At 40.1% G+C, this 21,660-nt stretch overlaps 1 protein-coding gene across 1 annotated transcript in view; it reads left to right on the top strand.

Annotated features, from left to right (window-relative positions):
• Positions 1-17,937, top strand: part of LOC101854214 (serine/threonine-protein kinase Nek1) — a gene marked incomplete in the record, with an annotated part of 66,379 nt that extends 48,442 nt beyond the window's left edge. The window contains 11 exon segments of the mRNA XM_035973169.1: positions 882-1,082; positions 3,413-3,907; positions 7,182-7,299; positions 8,984-9,047; positions 10,198-10,359; positions 11,656-11,726; positions 12,597-12,709; positions 13,414-13,704; positions 14,923-15,065; positions 16,173-16,305; positions 17,424-17,937. Of these exon segments, the coding sequence (XP_035829062.1) occupies positions 882-1,082; positions 3,413-3,907; positions 7,182-7,299; positions 8,984-9,047; positions 10,198-10,359; positions 11,656-11,726; positions 12,597-12,709; positions 13,414-13,704; positions 14,923-15,065; positions 16,173-16,305; positions 17,424-17,431 (1,799 nt within the window).
• Between the last annotated feature and the right edge of the window lie 3,723 nt (positions 17,938-21,660).

Below are 21,660 nucleotides of genomic sequence, written 5' to 3'. Positions count from 1 at the left end.
CCTCTTCTTCTTCTTCTTCTTCTTCTTCTTCTTCTTCTTCTTCTTCTTCTTCTTCTTCTTCTTCTTCTTCTTCTTCTTCTTCTTCTTCTTCTTCTTCGAAGATGGGGAGGGGGGTGGATATATTTGTTAGGATTATTTAAAGTGAGAATGAGTAATATGTGCATGAGTGTTTAACACTTTGCGGAGAAGTCTGTTGCAGTCACTCTCCTGGCTGGGTGACCAGATGGGGTATTTTGTACTGCTGGCTGTGTGACTGCAAAGTGTTTAGTGCCTGTAATATGGCAGTTTGTACTGGATGCTTCCCAGGAAGCTAAAACGGTTAAGGAATCTTACAGGATCTGTTGGGGTCTTATAAATTACAGAGCGCATAGTCTACTTTCGAGCTGGGGCATAGATTAATATGTATGTAACCACGCGGTGGAATCAGGCGCTCATCAATTTTGGGGCATGTAGATTTATTGGTATCATCTTAAAGCCTGTCCATTTGCCTTCCTTTTGATGGAAAAAATATCTATTTATCCTGGGTATATGTCAATATATTGGCGATTGAAGTAGGTGTGGGTCACGTGGATTCAACGGAAAAATTAGCGAGAAAATGGCCGCCAAAGTTGCATAATTTCCTTAGCTTGAAAGTCCGCTGTAACTGAAAATTGACATCTTTTATGCCTTTATTCGTTTTTCAGTTAAATCAATATAGAAATGTGTTCTTTAAAGGGCATGAAAGGTATTGGGCGGGAAAAACACAAATTCGATCAAAATTCCCAAACCTGCCGAAAAATGCCAGTTGCTTGACTTTCATTATTTTGACAAGCGCTTGATTTCACCACGATGCCTCACATATGAATGATATCTATTTTAAATGCGAGCCATTTCTCCTTCAGACACGGGCTCGCCCACAAACACTGCGGTGCCCCCGGTGGGCGTAGGTGCCACCATCACCATGTCCCAGAAGCCCCCGGCCCAGGGCGGCACCGTCACTTTCGGTACATCAGTAGCCACCGCCGGCAAGCAGAAGGCACCGAGACCCCTCCCACTGCCCCCAGAGAGAAGTGGTACAATCGTCATCTCACGCGACACAGTGGGTGAGTGGTTGGGGTGTTGTCTCATTGGAGTTTTTTGGGGGGGGGTTTTTAGTGTGTGTGTGTGAGAGAGAGAGTGTGCGTGTGTGTGTGTGTGAGTGTGTGTATGTCTGTGAGAGAGAGAGTGTGTATGTGTGTGAGAGAGAGTGTGTATGTGTGTGTGAGAGAGAGTGTGTGTGTGTGTGTGTGTGAGAGTGTGTGAGTGGAACTGTGGTCATCTTGAGCGTTACCGTGGGTGAGTTAGTTGCTGCTGTGTTGTTGAGTTGGGTTGGGGGGTTTTTGTGTGTGTGTGTGCGTCTCTCTGTATTTTTCACACTAGTCAGCGGGTGGTTGGTGGGTGCTCTGGTATGGTTTGCTCCTTCTTTCTTATCAAACATCTATCTGTGGATGGTTGGTGGGTGCTCTGGTGTGGTTTGCTCCTTCTTTCCTTTCAAACATCTATCAGTGGATGGTTGGCGGGTGCTCTGGTGTGGTTTGCTCATTCTTTCCTATCAAACATCTATCAGTGGATGGTTGGCAGGTGCTCTGGTGTGGTTTGCCCCTTCTTTCCTATCAAACATCTATGGACCTTATCTCTCCACCTTCTTTTTTGTGTTTTTCCTTTATCAGCTGAGGAAGTTGACCCCTTGCTTTCCTAAACAAAAAATAACTTGTTTTCCCTCCCCAATCCTATTCTCCACTGTCCTTGTAGTCAAATTTTATTTTCACAACTTACTGCGCTGCAACACGGGGAAGAAATAAATTTCCAAACATAAAAATCTGTCATAAAGTACGTCTTTTGTTATCGTCTGAGTCCCAAAGTTGAGCTCCTGTAACCTTGTGCAGTTGCAAGGGCTGCAAAACTCTACTACACTGAAATATAAGTTCAGCTGATATTTCTTTTGAGGTGCTCAATGTCTGAACAGCTGTTTGATTGTAAGGACTGGCTGGTGGTATGACCTAACGATGCTGTTTCAGATGTCGGAAATCTGTCTTGAAAATTTCACAGACATGATCGTATTCAATAGTGAAACTGTTTGCCCCTGTGTTTGATGTTACCTGTGTCTTAAGTTATCTGTGTTTCAAGTTATCTGTGTTTGAAGTTATCTGTGTTTGAAGTTATCAGTGTTTGAAGTTATTTGTGTTTCAAGTTATCTGTGTCTTAAGTTATCTATGTTTTATCTGTGTTTTAAGTTATCTGTATTTTAAGTTATCTGTATTTGAAGTTATCTGTGTTTTTTAAGTTATCTGTGTTTTAAGTATCTGTGTTTTTTAAGTTATCTATGTTTGAAGTTATCTGTGTTTTTTAAGTTATCTGTGTTTGTAAGTTATCTGTGTTGTAAGTTATCTGTGTTGTAAGTTATCTGTGTTTGTAAGTTATCGGTGTCTTAAGTTATCTGCCTGTAGTTTTCACTACAGCATCACTGCACTTATTTCCCTCTCTCTGACTTTCGTCTTTCTGCTTCTGTTATCATGTGGGCTTTGGTGTTTCTTTATTTGTGAAGCAGCGCAGTGAAATCAGGTGCCCGTCAAAATATTGAAAGTCTAGGAACTGGCATTTTTCTGCAGGTTTGGGAATTTTATTGAATTTTTGTTATTTGCTCAACACCTTTTATGCCCATTAAAGAACACATTTCTGTGTGGATTTTACTGAAAAACGTTGATTAAAGGCATAAAAAATGTAAGTTTTCAGTTTCAATGGACTCTCCAGCAAAGAAAAAAACGCAACTTTGCCGTCCATTTTCTCGCTAATTTTACCTCTGAAACCTGGCGACCCCCCACCTCCTTCAATTGCCAATATTTTGTTTGTATTCAAGATAAATGGATATTTTTTTCATCAAAAGCAAGGCAGATGGACATGATTTAAGATGATACCAATAACTCCACGTGCCCCAAAATTGAGGAGAGCCTGATTCCTCCGTGTCGTGACACATTTGTCATCACCATACAACCACACTCTGGTGGGATCACGCACTAGATAATACGGGGTGCCCACTACGGCTGGAATGGACCGATTGCCCGATTCGATCGCTTGATACTGAAAACAAACACGTTTTTTTTTTAGGCGATTAAGTCAGGCGATTGGCCGATTACAGCCGTAACGGGCACCCCGTATAAGATTTCTTGACTGTCATTGGATCACGCACAAGACAAGATAAGATTTCTTGAATGTCCTTGGATTATACACAAGATAAGATAAGATTTCTTGACTGTCCTTGGATTATGCACAAGATAAGATAAGATTTCTTAACTGCCCTGGAAGCTTTCCTTTTCTTTCTGTTTGGTTTTCCCCCTTTATTCCTTATTTCCACGCTTTTGATGTGTCCTCTTTGCTCGCTGGCCCACGACCCCAGGCGGCAACCTCCCATACACGATCCCGACTGTTACCTCCCCTGGCGGGCAAGAGGAAGAACTCCCGTCCTCCTTACACTTTCAAGTGCCTCCTGACGGCGAACCTCTGAAAACGCCAACAGCCACAAACGACCCCCTCAACCAATCACAAGCAGCGATCGGTGAAGTAGAACTCCCTTCCTCAATACGATTTTTCGGAAACGAGCAAGAGCAAAATAGTCAGGCGACCAGCTCAAATAACCCAAGCGGCGTTCCGGCTGACAAATTGTCAGCCAGTGAATCACACTCTAGCGACGCGGGTGACAAATTGTCAGCCAATGAATCGCCCTCTAGTGAGGCGGGTGACAAATTGTCAGCCCATGAGGCGGAGTACAACAGAGACCGCAGGCTGGAGACCCTGATGGAGGTGTCGGAGAGCCAGTCGTTGTCCGAGGCTGAGCAGCAGAGTGTTCAGAGCCAGTTCAAAGCTTACCTGACTCACATGAAGTCTCAGAAAGGTACGCACTGTCACGTCATATACTAACAATAAGCAAACTCCAAGTTGTTTTAAACTGAAGGCTTGGGAACGGAATGATATCAAGAGACTCGATAACATTGACTAGCTAGCTCCAAATTGTTTTACCATAAAGGCTTGGAAACAAAATGATATGAAGATAACATTGAAAAGCTATCTCCAAATTGTTTTAACCTAAAGGCTTGAGAACGGAATGATATCAAGAGACTCTGATAACATTGGAAAGCTATCTCCAAATTGTCTTATCATAAAGACTCGGAAACTGAAATTATCTCAAGAGACTCCAATAACACTAAAAAGCTACCTCCAAATTGTTTTATCATAAAGACTTTGAAACGGAATGATATGAAGAGACTCGATAACATTGGAAAGCTATCTCCAGATTACGTCACTATTCTACTGCTGATATAAATAATTTTGCAAAGCTGAGATTTCTGTAGTTTAAACAATTTCATCACAATTCTAAGACTGATATAAATAATTTTGCAAAGCTTAGATTTGTGTAGTTAAAACTATTTCGTCACAATTGTAATACTGATATAAATAATTTAAGGACTGTGTCACAGACAGTGAGTGACAATGAGGTATCTATCTCGGTATGAGGAAGTACATACCTCATTTTTAGCCACCCTGGCGTTCTTAGATATGAACACAAAAAAATCCAATCAAAATAACGAAGTTCTTTTGGATTTATTTAACTTTTTTTTCTTCTACTTCTCTAAGCTACTGGCACATATCTTACTTATTTCACCCTTTCTCTGGTTTCTTTCCAAAGTTTCATTTTCATCATCCTATCTTTGTGTGCTTGCATACCCCCCTAGCTTTTGACATATTTATTTAATTATCTATGCTTTTATTATTGTGACCTCTCCCCCCCCCCCCCCCAAACTACTACTCCCCTCTTCTAACACGAAGCAGAAAATCCTAGCTGTATAAGATGCTTATGATGAAGACTGTATATTATTTTGTACAAAATGTTTTAACTCTTTTTGTTCCAAAATATATCAGCGTATATTTCTACGGTGTAAAGCAAGGCCACAATATGTTGGTGCACGGTACAGAAAACGTTAATGTGTGTCACCTGGTATGTAGATAGTCACTGAAATAGAGGCTTCTGTTTTCTCAGTGTCTGCTGGCACTGTGAAGTGCTTAAATGGTCGCTTTTAAGCACAAGGGGGCTCTCCCGAAAAATGATGTTTTGAGAAAATCAAAGGTAAAGTTTTTGGACCCTTGTTCAGTTTCTTTAAAAGACAAGGAGGATTTTCTCTATAATCAAACAAATATACACACCAATAAAACCAAACTTCTCCTTTAGGTAGGGCAATGCCCACTTTTGGTGGAGGTAAAGATTTCTGGAAACCGCCAAAATCTGGGTTAGCCCGCTTGTCCTTAAAAGCGACCAAATATATTTTGGGTCCCAAAATAAATCCTACAAATAGGATCACCCCCTTTTCTCCTCATAAAAAACTTCTGCCCTCTCACTATCTCTCTCTCTTTTCTTTTGTAAACTTTTGCTTGTTTGTGTATGGGTTTGTGGGTATCATATTTCCATGCTTGTGCGTGTACGTCTAGTCTTTTTGCCTGTGAGCATCTTCTACGAGTTGGACGCATGTCTGTATGACTGACTTTCTTTCACTTGGATTATGTGAAATACTCTGTCTACATATATGGCACTTGTTTGTATATGTTCCGTGCTATTTACTGATCGGCGCAGCAAGCTGTGCGTTTTGATGATCATATAATTGGCAACAATCTGAAGGTTGCATTAATATTTTTTTTTTTTTTAATAGTTTTTTTAAAAATCCACTTCCATCTTTTTTCTTTTACTCACATCAAGGAACATTCACATATATTTTCAAAAGTGTAAAAATATGTAAATTAAAATTAACATATAAAACTAAAGAGCTCCCAAGAATGATACAATGCCGGGTATCAAACTTAAAGTTTGCAAAGTTCATAATTTTTAAAATATTTTTGAAATAATCTTTTTTTTTATTCACTTCCATCTCTATTCTTTTACTCACATCAAGGAACATTCACGTATATATTTTCAAAAGTGTAAAATTATGAAAATTAAAATTATAATTAAAATTAACATATGAAAACGAAGAGCTCACAAGAATGATACAATTATACAACCGTTAAAATGCTTCTTGCAATCTTACGATTGTCACGTAATTATAAGATCATTAAAACGTGCTGTAAAGATTGCGCCGATCTGTAAATAGTGCGGAACATATACACATACATCGGGCCTCTGCAGTAATGGCTGCAGCACGTAGACTTTGCGTGTGTGGTTGGTGGGGGCTCTGGTGTGGTTTGCTTCTTCTTTCCTATCAAACATCTATCGTCCTTACCTCCCCTTCTTCTTTTTTGTTTGTTACTCTCTTGTAACACCTCTAGTCTACTGGCGCTCATATGTCCTTAAGCAGTTGAGAGCGCCGTAAAACCTCTACTAAAACTAAACTACCCATAAACTTTGTGCTATACAATTGCCATAGATTATTATTATACCTTCCTCACCTTTCTCTTTATCAGCTGTTGGAATGTCTTTGAGATACAGTGGAGTCCACTTTAACTGAACACGGGTAATCCAAACTCAGTGGGTGATTGGCGGGTGCTCTGGTGTGGTTTGCTCCTTCTTTCCTGTCAAACATCTATCATCCTTATCTCTCCTCCTTTTTTTGTGTAAGTTACTCTCTTGTAACACACCTATTCTTTAACATTTATATGACTTTATTGTATTGCAAGTGCCATAAAACCCTTACTAAAACTAAACTAAAAATCTTAAATCAGCAGTAAACTGAAAGGTAAAAATATCCCCAACTTTTTAAAAATATTTTATTTCAGCAACCTGTCTAACCCAAAAACCCATCTAGATTCTAAAACTTAAGTAAAGTTGGCGGTCCTTCAGAATTGGTTGAAGCGTTTCAGCTACAGTAGAGCCCACGAGTCCCCTTAAAAATGGTGAAATGGTATGAGTTAAACGCCTCTATCAACACTTTTTAGAGTCCTCTTATGAATGCAGAATGTATTGAATGCTGTTTTAATTTTGATTTTCAGTGGTTGGTGGCGGGTGCTGTGGTGTGGTTTTCTTCTTCTTTCCTATCAAACATCTATTGTCTTTATCTCCTCTCCTTCTTTGTTGTGTTTGTTACTCTCTTGTAACACCTCTAATCTTCGGCACTTATATGACCTTATGGTGTTGCAAATGCCGTAAAACTCTTACGAAAACTAAACTAAATTTTGATTTTCAGATTCCACACACAACACCATTGAGGAAAAAAGTGGAGAGTTTGGAAAACAAACGTTGAAAAGCCAAACCCTCAGCTTGAAATCCTCTGGGAAGTTGAAAGTCACAGGGGGAGACGACAGGTGGGTCTTCACTTTGTCCAAAGAGAAAAAAAGCTCATGTTCTTTTAGAAGTCGATATTACTTACTTGAATACTTGAGTGTAGAATTGGCATCTTAGGAAGACGGAATGCTCCATGCTTCCTCACCCCTCTTCATAAGGGTCCATTTCAGTGTGGGCAGGCTGATTGTCTGGATCATCAGTAATTCGATATTAGACTTGATGTTATGTTTCGGATTCAGAATGCAGTGTATATAGGGGAAGAAAATCCCATATGTTTCTATGTGTCATGACGTGGTGGAATCAGGCGCTCGTCAATTTTTGGGCATATGGGGTTATTGGTATCATCTCAAAGCTTGTTCATTTGCGTTGCTTTCAGTGAAAAAAAAATTTATCTATGCTGAATAGAAGTACAAATATTTCTGATTGAAGCAGGTGAGGGTCGCCTGGTTTGAGAAGTAAAATTGGGGGAAAATGGCAGTCAAAGTTTGGTAATATTCTTAGGTTGAGAGTCCTTGGAAACTGAAAATTTTATGGTTTTGTGCCTTTAATTGATGTTTTTCAGTAAAATTTACACAGAATGTTGTTTCTAAATGAACATAAAAGGTACTGAGCCAAAAAAAGGAAATTAGAAAAAAATTGCTCAACGGCCAGAAAATGTCCAGTTTCTTTCATTCATATTCTTATTCTGAGGAGCGCCTGATTACACCTGAATGCCTCACATATGTGTCATGACGTGGTGGAGTCAGGCGTTTAGTGAACATTCACCCTCAGATTTTTTTCTTTTCTTAGTTTACATTCTTTAGAAAGCTTGTACTGTCAACTCTTTTTGTGTTGAACTGGCTTGAGTTGATCTTCTGTTAAGTTGATCTATTTCTCAGGTCCCAGCACCTTTTCTTCTTTACATCTTCCAACAGTTAAGTTGAACGTACCACCCCCAGGGCAGTGCTACTGACTGAAGTGTCTTTAGACCATTCCCAAAGAGGGGATATTAACATGTTCTTATGCACAGTAGAATTGTAAATGGGCTGATGTCATGCTCATACTGTGCCGGAACAGCATAGGGGGAACTGCTGCTTTTTCTTTCCTCATCCTTACTATCGTCATTTTTCTTCTACTTCTTTTGTATGTTTGTCACTCTCTTGTGAACTGCTATTTCCGGGGTGCCTTGATAGTCGAAGGAGACTTTGTGCTGTTGAGGCTAGAGATGTGAGCAGAGTAAGTCTGATTCCCTGTAAGGACTTCTCTGTTGACATCCACCCCTTGGTGCTCATTTCACCTTATGCAGTTGCGAGCACCGTAAAACCTTAATAAAATTTTAAAAACACCTTTTTCAAGAATTGCTCTTGGTGGCTGGCGGGTGCTCTGGTGTGGCTTGCTCCTTCTTTCCTATCAAACATCTATCGTCCTTGTCTCTCCTCCTTTTTTGTTTGTTATTCTCTTGTAACACCTAATCTTCGGCACTTCTATAACCTTATTGTGTTGCAAGTGGTGCTCATATGACCTTATGCAGTTGCGGGCACCGTAAAACCTTGCTAAAACTAGACTGAACTAAGTTGAACTTTGGATGAGTTGGTCTTTTTTTCTCTCCCCCGACGACATTATCTCATCCATAATCGACTGTGTTACGTTTTTCAATAGTTGCCCTTTCAATGAGGTACGGTTATCGTGATGGTTATAGTGATGAAATCAACACTGTTGTTTCAGGGATGGAGCCAGAAGTGTGCAGATGAATTTGACCACCGGTCAGTTTGACATGAAGAACACATCGGTGAGTGCAGACCCCGACCCCCCCCCCCCCACCCCACCCCTTATTCTCATCTCCCTCTCTTTTGCTCTCTGTCATTTCTCTCTAAAACACCGCCTGGACATGGATGGCTGGTGCCTCTATAAATAAATCATGGATGGTCAAGGTCACTTCTCTCTGCCTTTGTATCTCGCGACCTCAATGCTTTCTTGTTGCATCTCAATTTTTTAAAACATTGAAAATGTGACTCCTTCTTAAGCTCACTCTTTGTTATGAACTGTTTTCACTGTTATTAAAAATGGAGACACGACAAGAAAACACTGAGGTTGCGATCTACCTCTCTGTGTATGTACCTGTCTATCAACCCACCCGTCCATCTCTCTTTACTTATCTAATTTTAGTTTGTCCATCTACAGAGGAAAATGTGGGGGCTCTCTTGGCCGAGAGGTTAAGGTGTTCACCTCTCATTCAAAGCTCCCGGGTTCGAATCCGGGTAGCGACGGAAGTTTTCTTCTCTAAAATTGTCTCTTTTCACCTCCTTTCCTGCTTGCAATGTTCTGTCGTCTGCTTGCGTCTCCACTTTCTGCCCCCACCCCCTCACCTCCTTTGCTCTCTCCTCTGGGTTTCTGAATCTTTCTGCAGCCTTTCTACTGCCACTCCTTGGCTCCTTCTTACTGCTGTCTTTCAGCCACACCCCTGATCGTCTGGCAGTACTTAAGGACTACACCTAGCCTTTTCGGTCATGGGCAAAAAATCTCAGAGGTCACATGTGCAAGTTGCGCCACATACAAGCTCCTTCCATTTATCTCTGTCCTGGGCCATCCTTCCAAGCTCGTTCCAAGTGAGCTTCATTTCTCTCATGTCCCTTTCCACGCATCTCCTCCATGTTTCCCGTGGCCTACCCCTGCCTCGTGCTCCCTGTGGGTTCCACTGCAGTGACTGTCTTGTGATATTTCCGCTGGGCTTTCTTAAGGTGTGTCCCATCAATTGCCACTTTCTTAGTCCTATTTCTATTTCTATATGTTTTTGTCCTGTCCTTTCCCACAGCTCTTCATTTCTTATTCTCCTGTCACTTAATTCTTAGGATACTTCTCATACATCTGTTGATGAAGGTCTGGACTTTATTCAGCACTCTCTTTGTTTTATTATTTATATTATTATTATGATTTTCCAGTTACTGAGGACGTGCTCTGAGCCAGATCTTGCCAACTTGTTCCGTACAATGGCCGCCGAGCCTGAGTCTGAGGCCAACTCCGCTGAGCCGCTCCCGATGTCGGTCACGCCATCCACGATACGACGACATCACAGCCTGGACCTGAGCGCTGTCGATGAAGAGGTGAGTTGATGAAGAGGTGAGCGCTGTTGATGAAGAGGTGAGTGCTGTTGATGAAGAGGTAATCCGCTCAGCACGGAGACTTTTGTACATGAGAGTTGAGAGTTTTAACCCTCCAACGCAGCGTGCAGAGCACACAACACTTGTCCCCACAGACTAGGATACAGATGGGCTACATCAGTACTACTCCTGTATCTCGGCAAAAATACCCCAACCATTATCAAAATTTCAGCATACTGAGAAAATTAAAATGATGATCGCATGTTCACCAACAAAGGAACTAGAATCGGAACTGAAAGCTCATTCATCACCCAAATTCTCATCATGGCGTAAGAGTAAAGCAGCCCTCATGCTAGGTCTGCTCAACATTTTTCTACAAAATTTACCCCAATTGTTGTATATACTCTGATTTTTCACCTCAAAAGCCACACAAACCATTCAGAAAGGAAATTTAACTTTGACAAGTGCGCATGTTAAAAAACGAGATCATTACTACAACATTTTTGTTGCTATATCACACTGTTGCCGATCAGCGTCCCGTTGGGAAAAAGGACGGCTTCTTACGTCACTGTTTGGCTTCCCGTGGGGGCAAAGTGTTAAAGAATGGATGGGATGTGTCAGTAAATTTGATGAATGTCAAATGCTCAAACCTTTGGAAAGGTTTTTCCTCACAGAGGAATCCACTTTTTAAACTGTAAGTGCAACTTCAGTCTCTTTGTTACTGTGATAAATGTTAGACAGTTTACTTCTATGGACTCTGAATTCAATTTATCTTTGTTTTGTCAGCAATGTTATTACTGAAGGGCAAAATATTGTGGATTGTTGTTATTACCCAGGAATTCAGTTTATTTCAAAACTCTGAATTGTCCTCAATGTATTTCAGTATTCTGAATTCTTTACCGTATGACATTTGCTTTTATAGGCTGTCCCCGTGGTTTTATGCTCCCGCATAATTTAGCAAACTTTGATCATTTTTTACATAATTTCTGATTATTTTCCTTTATCATTCTTTGTTAAAATTAACAGAATCGCATAATTTCACAATTTTGGGCTCAGTTTTTGCCTAATTTCAGAACTTTTCTTGCATAAAACAACGGGGACAGTATAGGGAATGTGTTTAAAGTGGATGTAAGAAGTCTGATGTAGCTCAGTTATGTTTTTCAGTGCTTGAAAGCCTTTATTTCGCAACCATACTTGCATTTTTTGCACTGTTTTTTTTTTGTTAGTGAGAGTCTGTTATACTTTTGATCCGCCTAAAAGTTTTGTTTTTTGAGATTCTGCCCTTTTTAAAACTTTCAGACAATTTTGGACACCGGTGGCAATGCTGATGATGATGAATTTGCTGAAGAGGATCTGGAGATATTTGAAGAGTGAGTCTAATCAAAGCATGTTTATTTTCTGGAACTTGGTGAAAAGTCTTTGATCTATCTAAGCTGAATACTCATATTGGTTCTACAAAATAACATATTTTTTGGCTTCAAACATTTTGAAGTAAAATTCGCTCTAATATGTGTTATGTGTTCTGTAATGAACCAAGAAGCTTTCTGTAAAATGAATGTACATTTTCGACGAAAATGCTCAAGAGGCAGAAAAATACGGATTTCTCTGTTCCCTACAAGTTGGTAAGGGCCTGATTCTACTGCAAAGACTCGCATGTTCTTTGTATTTGAAACATATATATATATATATATATATATATATATGTCAGAAACAAAAAGACTTTGGCATCTTGCTCATTTCTCTCTGAGCATGCAAGACTGTATATCCATACTCCTTGTGCTTGTCTGTCATCTTAGCTTGCCATTGTGAAACTTACACATGTGTCATTCATTAGTCATAAACGTTGATGCCTTGAGAAGTACTCTATGGTATCGAAAAATGAAACTGGGTTGTTCCTACATGGAAAAAGTTGTCACAGTTACTGACTAAAATGTCATGTTCTCTTGTTCTTTTATTACCTGAAGGAGAAATAAAACAGATTTGTTCTTACTAGTACAGGGGATGAGGTTGAATGTGCCCCCCCATTTATTAGTTTTAGACCACTTGTCCACCTCCCCCTTTTATTCCTACCCCCCCCCCCTTTTATTAGATACCTAAGAGTATTTTATTTATTAAAAAACCCATCTGTTAATACATTTTCTGAGACATGGCGCTTTGAAGGCTGAGGATAATAAATCTGCGGTCTTTGACAATTTGAATCCTGTACAATTTGGAAACTTCTCCATTTTCTTTGTCTTCAGCAATGATGACGATGATGACAATGAGGAGGACGATGATGGCGATGAGGACGACGATGATGTGCGCAGCATGATGGAAACCATGCAGAGTCTGCTAGACGAGGACGAAGATGAAGGTAAATTAGTAGCAGAAGTGTAAACTGTTGGCACTTACAGTACTGTCAGCGACTTTAGTAGTATGCGTTCACTACTGCTGCACCCTTTAATACGTTATATGCGAATTTATCGTGAAGTCTGATAACTTAAGGGCCCGTGTGCAAGTTGGTGGTCTAAAATCGACAAGAGTAGGCTTTGGCCGCCACCCGGGCAAAATTCAAAATTTCCTACCAACTGAAAATATTAGGTGTGTCCCGCGCGCTCATATGACCTTATGCAGTTGCGAGCGCCGTAAAACACTTTACAAAAACAAACAAAAATGATAAATTAATGTCAACCAACATAAACCCGTACTCCGGTAAAGGCCACCAACTTCTGTACTTCTGCCCTGGGCTACAGTCTCCACATCCTTCCAGCTGTCTCTCATCTCCTTTAAGTCACAAGCCACTTCCTGGCTTTGATTTTGACGTTGTAAAGTACTGCACTATGACTTCAACGAATGAGTTTTAACACGTTTGCAGTCTCACAGCCAGCAGTACAAAATATTCCTTCTGGTCACCTAGCCAGGAGAGTGACTGCAACAAACTTCTTGGGCCTGTCGCAGAACTGCGCCAGGTGAATGGAATGGATAATTTTCACAGTCGTAATATTGCGCCCAGTGACTGCAAAGTGTGAAGCATTTCTCATCCTTTTATTTTGTTAATAAACTCTGACAATTCCACAGATAAGGAAAAGACCGTGAAGGCAAAACCTCAGACTGACACAGTCGACGGGAAGAAGAAGAAGAAACCGTCAACGATCAAACGAGCTCCGAAGGATGTGAAAGGACAGAAGACGAGTACGGGGGAGAAAGACGGAAATGACAGTGGGGACGTTTCACCGACCACGGGAGATGGAGAGAACGACGGTGAGGAGGATGTTGCCGATGATGGTGATGACGAGTATGATGACGATGTTGATGACGAGGCGGAGCAGGAGAAGATGGAGTTGGCAGCTGCTCTGGAGTTGGAGGGAGGTATGTTGTGTGTTGTGTTAAAAGGTGGTGTGTTGTGTTGGAGGGTGATGTGTTGTTTGTTGTGTTGGGAGGTGGTGTGTTGTGTTGTGTTGGGAGGTGGTGTGTTGTGTTGGAAGGTGTGTGTTGTGTTCGAATGTGTTGGAAGGTAGTGTGTTGTGTTGGAAGTGGAGGGCGGTGTGTTGAATGGTGGTGTTAGAAGGTTGTGTGTTGTGTTGCAGGGTGGTGTGGGTGGTTGGAGGGTGCTCTGGTGGGGTTTGCTCCTTCTTTCCTATCAAACATCTATCGTCCTTATCTCTCCTCCTGTTTTATGTTTGTTGCTCTCTTGTAATACCTTTAATCTTCAGCACTTATATGACCTTATTGTGTTGCAAGTGCCGTAAAACTCTTACTAAAACTAAAAAAAGGAGGGGGGTGTGTTGTGTTGGATGATGTTGTGTTGTGTTGGAGGTCACAATTTACAACTCCCAAGGATAGGAAATAGTGTCAGGACTCTAAGTGAGCAGTTCACACCTCTTTCAGTTTTTTCTCTTCTAGTTGAGCAAAAAGGAAGAAAAGAGTCCACAGTCTATTGCTGCTGTTTTTTATTTTGATTTATGGACACATTTTTCATCTGTTTATCTTATTTGTCACAGGTGGAAAATATTTATAAGGGTTGTGGTTTGTGAATGCTGCTGTTCGTGTGAAAATGATGATAAACATGGTTGACAAATCTGAGCGACCATCATCTGAAAGGGTGAAGATGATACCTACTTACTTTTTACTGTTTCATCCTCTGTTGCCGTTAAGCGTCGAGGGGAGATGCAGTTTTCTATGGTAGGCCAGCTCCGCAGTTCTTTTAGTTGTGATATTATGTTTTCTCAGGGTTTCCTTGACACCCTCGATCCACCTTTTGGGTGGCCTTCCTCTTCCTTTATAGCCTGAGCGCCTGATTCTTCTGCCTCATGACACATATGGTCGCTTTTAAGCGCAAGGGGGCTATCCCGAAAAATGCTGTTTTGAGAAAACCATAAAGTTTTTGCGCCCCTTGTTCAGTTTCTTTAAAAGACAAGGAGAGTTTTCTCTATAACCAAACAAATATACACACCAAAGAAACCAAATTTCTCCTATAAGTAGGGCAATGCCCACTTTTGGTGTAGGTCAAGATTTCTTGAAACACCCGAAATCTGGGTTAGCCCGCTTGTCCTTAAAAGGGACCATATTTCCTGCGGAATGTTTCAGGTGAGGACAGCGACGATGAGACCACGTTTGGAGACGACGGGGAGGAAGACTACGACAGGTTCGGCCGGCTGGAGCAGTGCAGAATGGAGCTGGAGGAACAGCTGGGCATTGAGAAACTGGTGGAGGTCTATCAGGCTATACAGGTGGGTGGATGGTGGAGGTCTATCATGCTATACAGGTGGGTCATCTATCAGGCTATACAGGTGGGTGGATGATGGGGCGATGGAGAAACTGGTGAAAGGCCCCCTAAGAGAAGTGCTACTTACTGAAGTTGTCTTTAGGCCATTTCCTAAGGGGAGATATTAACATGTTCTTATGCACAGTAGAATTGTAAATGGGCTGATTTATCAATGTCGAATTTTTAATGTGTTTACAACCATAATTAAAGGTTTTCGGGGTAGGCCTAGTTCATATTTTGATCACCATGCACTTTGTGTGCTCTTACCCTTATAACTGTTCAGCAAAGTGCAGACAATGAGTCAATCCTTCTCCCTCTTTGTCTCCTTGTCCATAGTAAAAGGTCAATTTATATATGTGCCTGTATTAATTTAACTCTTTAACCCTATCCATAAGTCGTGTTTTACCATCGTATCCATATGATGTGGGGAACTCTGTGCCACCACTTTCCAAAGAGGAAATTTACTCGTTAATCCGATCCGTACACTTTGCAGTGCAGTCTGTCAAAATGATTTTTTGAGAAATTATACTGAAAGTTTCAAAGAGATCTTAGCACTAAAAGTGTTCTAAAATGTGAAGAATACTACCCCGGGGATACAAAATGACCCCGGGGTGTACGGATAGGGTTTTTAGACCCCATTGGGCGCTGGGAGTATCCAATACTAGTGACGATGGTTTCATTTCTTTTAGCGCGGGTGCTCTGGTGTGGTTTGCTCCTTCTTTCCCATAAAAAATCTATCATCTCTATCTCCCCTTCTTCTTTTTTTGTGTTTGTTACTCTCTTGTAACACCTCTAATCTTCGGCATTTATATGACCTTATTGTGTTGCAAGTGCCATAAAACTCTTACTAGTGGGTGGTTGGTGGGTACTCTGGTGTGGTTCGCTCCTTCTTTCCTATAAAAAATCTATCATCTCTATCTCCCCTTCTTCTTTTTTGTGTATGTTACTCTCTTGTAACACCTCTAATCTTGGGCACTTATATGACCTTATTGTGTTGCAGGTGCCGTAAAACTCTTACTAAAACTAAACTAAAAGGGTTTAAAGAGCTAATTATTTTATTGTCAATTCTCAGAGCCTTCAGGAGGACGATGATGCGAGCATGGAAAAAGGGACCAAAATAGCGCTGGAGATGCTGGGCCCGGCCAATGAGCATCTGTTCGCCAAGATCTTCCAGCTGGTCATGTCGGACACGGCCTTCACTGATGGTCAGTCTGCTCCCTGGGGGGTTATTCTGAATAGAATAGTGGATTGGGGGGGGAGGGTTGGCGGGGGCTCTGGTGTGGTTTGCTCCCTATTTCCTATCAAACATCTATTGTCTTTATCTCTCCTCCTTCTTTTTTGTGTTTGTTACTCTCTTGTAACACCTCTAATCTTCGGCACTTATACGACCTTATTGTGCTGCAAGTGCCATAAAACACTTACTAGAACTGAACTGAATAGATTGTAGAGCGAAGGAAATAACAACAACACAACTTTCTACTTCTTAAGACAAAATTGTAATGAACGAATAAAAGGAAAAAAGATAACACACTTTAGTACAACAGTGTGCGATGACTCACTCCCCGGCGATACCAACTTTGCGGTTGGCACAATGTCAGTGTATGTGAGTGTGCTGTCGCTACAAGATTCTAAATTGTCCTCGATGAATTATGTTCTCAGCTTAGTAAAAAGAATGAAAAATTTTTTTCTTTATCGCTGAACAGTTTTTGGGAAAGAATTTATGTTTGCAATCATAAGGGTTTTCGTGGTAGGCCTATTTCATTTCTTGATCACCTTTCACTTTGTGTGCTCTAACTCTTACACTTACACATAGCTGTTCAGCAAAGTGCAGTGACCCCCCTCTCCCCGGGGGAATGCTACCCACTGAAATTGTCTTTAGGCCATTCCCAAAGGGGGGATATTAACATGTTCTTATGCTCAGTAGAATTCTAAATGGGCTGATTTATCAATGTCATGCTCATACAGTGGCAGAGCAACATAGGGGGAACTGCTGCTTCTTCTTTCCTCATTCTATCGTCATATTTCCTCTACTTCTTTTGTATGTTTGTCACTCTCTTGAAAACTGCTATTTCCGGGGTGCCTTGATAGCATTATTATTCTTCGAACTTCTTGTATTCTATATTTAGATTCAATTGCTCATCCATTAAATTATCGTTACGCCATTCACAACATGTTTTGCACTTTTTCAACAAGAATTTTCATGTCTTATGTACATGAAAATTGAAAACAGATCTTATATGGTTGCCAGCTGATACGTCATTATTTTTGTGAGATTAAGTAAATCTGTCGTAACAACAACAATAACTATTGTCTTTGTCCTCAGAAAATTGATACGCGTTTTAGTCCAAGTTTTGATCCACATTTATGATGGGTATACATGAGGTACAGCCAGATGAACCTGCACGTGTCACCCCACTGTCCGTGAGGTGGACGCGTTGTTTTTCTGGATGTGTTGACCATCACAGACTGACCAGTGATATTGGCCTTTTGAGACTGACCAGTGATACTGACCATCGGAGACTGCCCTTACCTCACAGACTCCGGTCTTTTGTCACGAGATATTGCCATTCACCCATATGTTCCATCTAGATCCATATGTTCCAACTGCGTCTATAAATAGTTTGCTTGAATTTCAATCAGAATGGGACTTTCTTATAATTTAAAGACATTTATATGAACGTCACTTTATAAATGTTTTAAATGCTTTTATTTAAAAACTGTAATTTATCACTTTATATGAATACAAGTGTAAAATCTACTAGTTCTGATTTACAGTAGGTACCAGAAACTAAATTTTCAAAGTAGATGTATGCCAAATTTATCTGTTCCATATGAAAGGCCTATATCTCCTGAGAATTTTGGTACCATTCTTTAACCTCTCTGTCAATTTTTAAGAAAATGGTAGCTGTTTAAAATTTGATCAAACTTGGTAAATTCGTTAACTGGCTGCAACCCCATGTTTGACAGACAATAAAAGAGTACCAAGTGCACTAAACGTCTCCACATTAACTGAGTACAATCACTGTAACATAGGAAGCCTAATTTTTCAAGACTGTGAGATCATTACAAATCAGTATTTTATCGCCTCAAACACAATGGTCTGTCGTTATTTTGACAAAAACACAGAGCGTTGACGTGGCCGGCGCCGCACCGGCCCCCGCGACTAGCGAGTCGACTCTATACTGTAGTGTACTCCGCGTGGGGGGTACATGCTTTCCGAGTTTTGCGGAAGGATTACTGAAAAACAATTCCTATCCGATTACTTTATTCTAAAAGAAAATGAACTGATCTTTCTATTTGTACCTTTTTTGAGCCGGTATTTTGCATATTTCGTGTAAAAAATTATCTTTGAAAACTTTGACGGTATTTTTAAAGGCTTTCTATTTAAATGGCAAAGGTGAAAAATATACACGGAAAAGCCTGTCGAAAGCTCTACAGTTCTCTGCCAATGAAAAGACGGTATTTAATGATCAATCTTTCCTCGAAGCATTTGAATGCATGCTTGTCAATTTTTTAACTGCCAACCACGTGTTCCGACTGTGAGGGGCTTCGCTTTCCACAGCGATTCTCCAGCTCCTAATAATCGGACATATAAACAACTGACACCATTGTAACGAGGAAGAGCTGAACTTTTACAAGGTGTAAAACACTTGGTGCTTTACTGCGAAAAAGCAAAGAAACAGCAATCTGAATTACCCCAATTTCACCGATACTATGCGCTCGGAAAGCCACGAGTTCCCGCGAGGCCTTGTTTACGCCATCTATTTACAGGCTATAATTGACAAAAATAGTATCTTTCGCTTCAGTTGAATAGTCATTTTATTTTTTTAAAGTAGAGAAACTAAACTGATAGCAAATCTGAGGAAATCAAGAGTAAACTTTACACGCTTTGTGCTTACTTATTACATGAAGCTATGTGTAACGTCCTACCTTGCTGTGAAACATTTTTGTTGGCAGAAAGTTCTGAAACCATTTGAGAGTTAAACCTTGAAATTATGCTCTGATTTTGGTCTATTTATATATCTTTGAAGTAATGTTATTCTTTTTGAAGAGCTTGATTCATATATATGTGTCACGACGTGGTGGAGTCAGGCGTTCGTCGATTTTCGGGTATGTGGAGTCATTGGTATCATTTTAAAAATTGTGCAATTGTCTTGCTATTGGTGAAAAAAATGCCCATCTATTTTAAATAGAAGTCGAGATATTTGAGATTGAAGCAGGTGTGGTCGCCTGGTTTCAAAGGTAGAATTAGTGAAAAAGGGCCGCCAAAGTTTGGTTATTTCCATAGCTTGATAGTCCGTGAAAACTGAAAGCTTACATTTTTGTACCTTTAATCAATGTGTTTCAGTAAAATCCACCCAGAAACGTGTTCTTAATTGGATAAAAATGATGTAGAACCAAAAAACAAAAAGTGGATAAAAATTACCAAACTGGCAGAAAAATGAAAGTTTCTTCAATTTCATTATTTTGACGAGCGCCTGATTTCACCGCGATGCCTCACATACAAGAACAAATGAGAACAATGATGATGTATTATAGATGTGTTGATGAACGTTCTTGTTGATGTTTACGGAACATTCCCCTTCACCCAGAAAACTGCTGACACATTTCATGTCGTGTATTGTCACTGTCAGTCTCCGTCCGTCACTTCAGTGTCACACACTAAACCACTTGTCTCTACATGTACGTATACAGTGCAGCCTCTCTATAACCACATCGTCGGGACCAGAAAAAAATGTCGTTTTAGAAAGTTGTCATTTTAGAGAAGCAACCAAAATATAATTGATAATGATATCATCATCATCATCATCCAGTGCCAGATCTGCGACAGACATCGGCGATTTTGTTTCTCCATTCATTCCTTTGCTTGGATGCTTTTAAAATATCTAGGTTTCCCTTATCTTTCCCTGTTACCCATTTGTTTAGGTAATGATATATATATAAGAAAAAAATTGTTACCTGGGCACCATGTCGCCATACAGAGGATGTCGTTATATCGAAGGTCGTTATAGAGAGGCTGCACTGTATGCAAGTCATTACTGACTGAAAAATATGGTTATATGATGTGTTAATTTGTGTTGGTTAGTACCCTGCTCTCATTGAAAACTTCAGTGTTTGTTAACGTATAGAAAATGTGAGGTCTATTATTATTATTATTGTAAATATTATTTGACTGTCAAGAAATTTGAGGGGCGTGGGGAGGGTGCGTGATGGTTGTGAGATTAAAGGTATAAGGAGCTTGTGAACATAGTTCTATATGTCTTCTGGTTAAAAAAAGGAACACATGTGAAGAGCACAGGGGAAAAACGACTGTAGTCACAGACTAGAAATTGTGAGGAGGCCAATTTTAAAACTTTTAAAAGCTTGTGGACTCTTCACTTCATATTTGTTTGACTGGTGGTTTATTGTTAAGTGTTCTTGAATGGGAAATTTAACAACAATAATCAACCAACAGTTGGACAGAAATGCAGTTATGAGTCAACAAGCGTTCATAATTGGTACCCTCACGATTTACAGTTTGTGACTACAGTCGTTTTCCCCCTGTAGTCTTCATGATCATGTATATCATAATGAATTGCTAGTTTTTAAGTTCTTAGTTTTTTGGTAGACAGTGAGAGAAAAAAAAACCACACTGTGACCTGAAGCGTCCAGAATAATTAGGCCTTTGTTGTCCCAGAAGGTTATGAGTAGTCAGGTTGTCGACAGTGAGGGTTTACCTGAATGATGACAAGGAAAATAATGATATGTGTCATGACGCTGTGGAATCAGGCGCTCGTTAATTTTTGTGGAGTTATTGGTATTGCCTTAAGTTAAAGCTTGTTCATTTGCCTTGGTTTCGATTTTAAAAATATCAATTTATCTTGAATAGAAGTCGAGATATTTGCCATTGAAGGATATGGGATCTCCTGGTTTCAGATGTAAAATTAGAGAGAAAATGGCCGCCAAAGTTTGGTGACTTCCCTAGCTCAAGAGTCCTTGGAAACTGCAAATTAAATTTTCTGTGCCTTTAATTAACGTTTCCCCTTAAAATTCTCACATAAAAGTGTTTCTGAATGAACATAGAAGACGTTGAGCCAAATAAGCAAAATTTGAAAAAAAATTCCAAACTGACGGAAAAATGCCTGTTTCTCCAATTTTTGTATATTGACGAGCGCCTGATTTCACCACACTGCCTCACATATGGTGAATGGAGAAAAAGCCAGCTCTTTGGCCCACGGTTAGGTTCTCATTTAGCAGAGGTCTTTAAACAGAAAATTGTTTTGCATTATTTTCCTTTAACTTAAAGATTTTAATATCAATCAGAGTTTTTGCAATACCAGTATTTCGCATTTGTAGTACTACTGTTTGATGTACCATAATTAACTGATTTGATGCAGGGTATTTTGATTTTGCTTTCCCCGGTAAGACAGATGTGGAAAATTGTGCAATTCCAAGACTTACCAGGTATGTCTGTATAATAGTATATCAAGTATATGACATTAAAGGAGTTCAATGCAACTTTGAAGCTATATGACAGTATATTTCTCTTTGAGTGGTCTGTGGTAGGTTTAGATGTGTGT

The sequence above is a fragment of the Aplysia californica genome, unplaced genomic scaffold (assembly GCF_000002075.1).
Source record: "Aplysia californica isolate F4 #8 unplaced genomic scaffold, AplCal3.0 scaffold01042, whole genome shotgun sequence".
NCBI lineage: Eukaryota > Metazoa > Mollusca > Gastropoda > Aplysiida > Aplysiidae > Aplysia > Aplysia californica.
The sequence above is the reverse complement of the archived record's forward strand: the minus strand, read 5'-3'. Positions and strand labels throughout refer to the sequence as shown.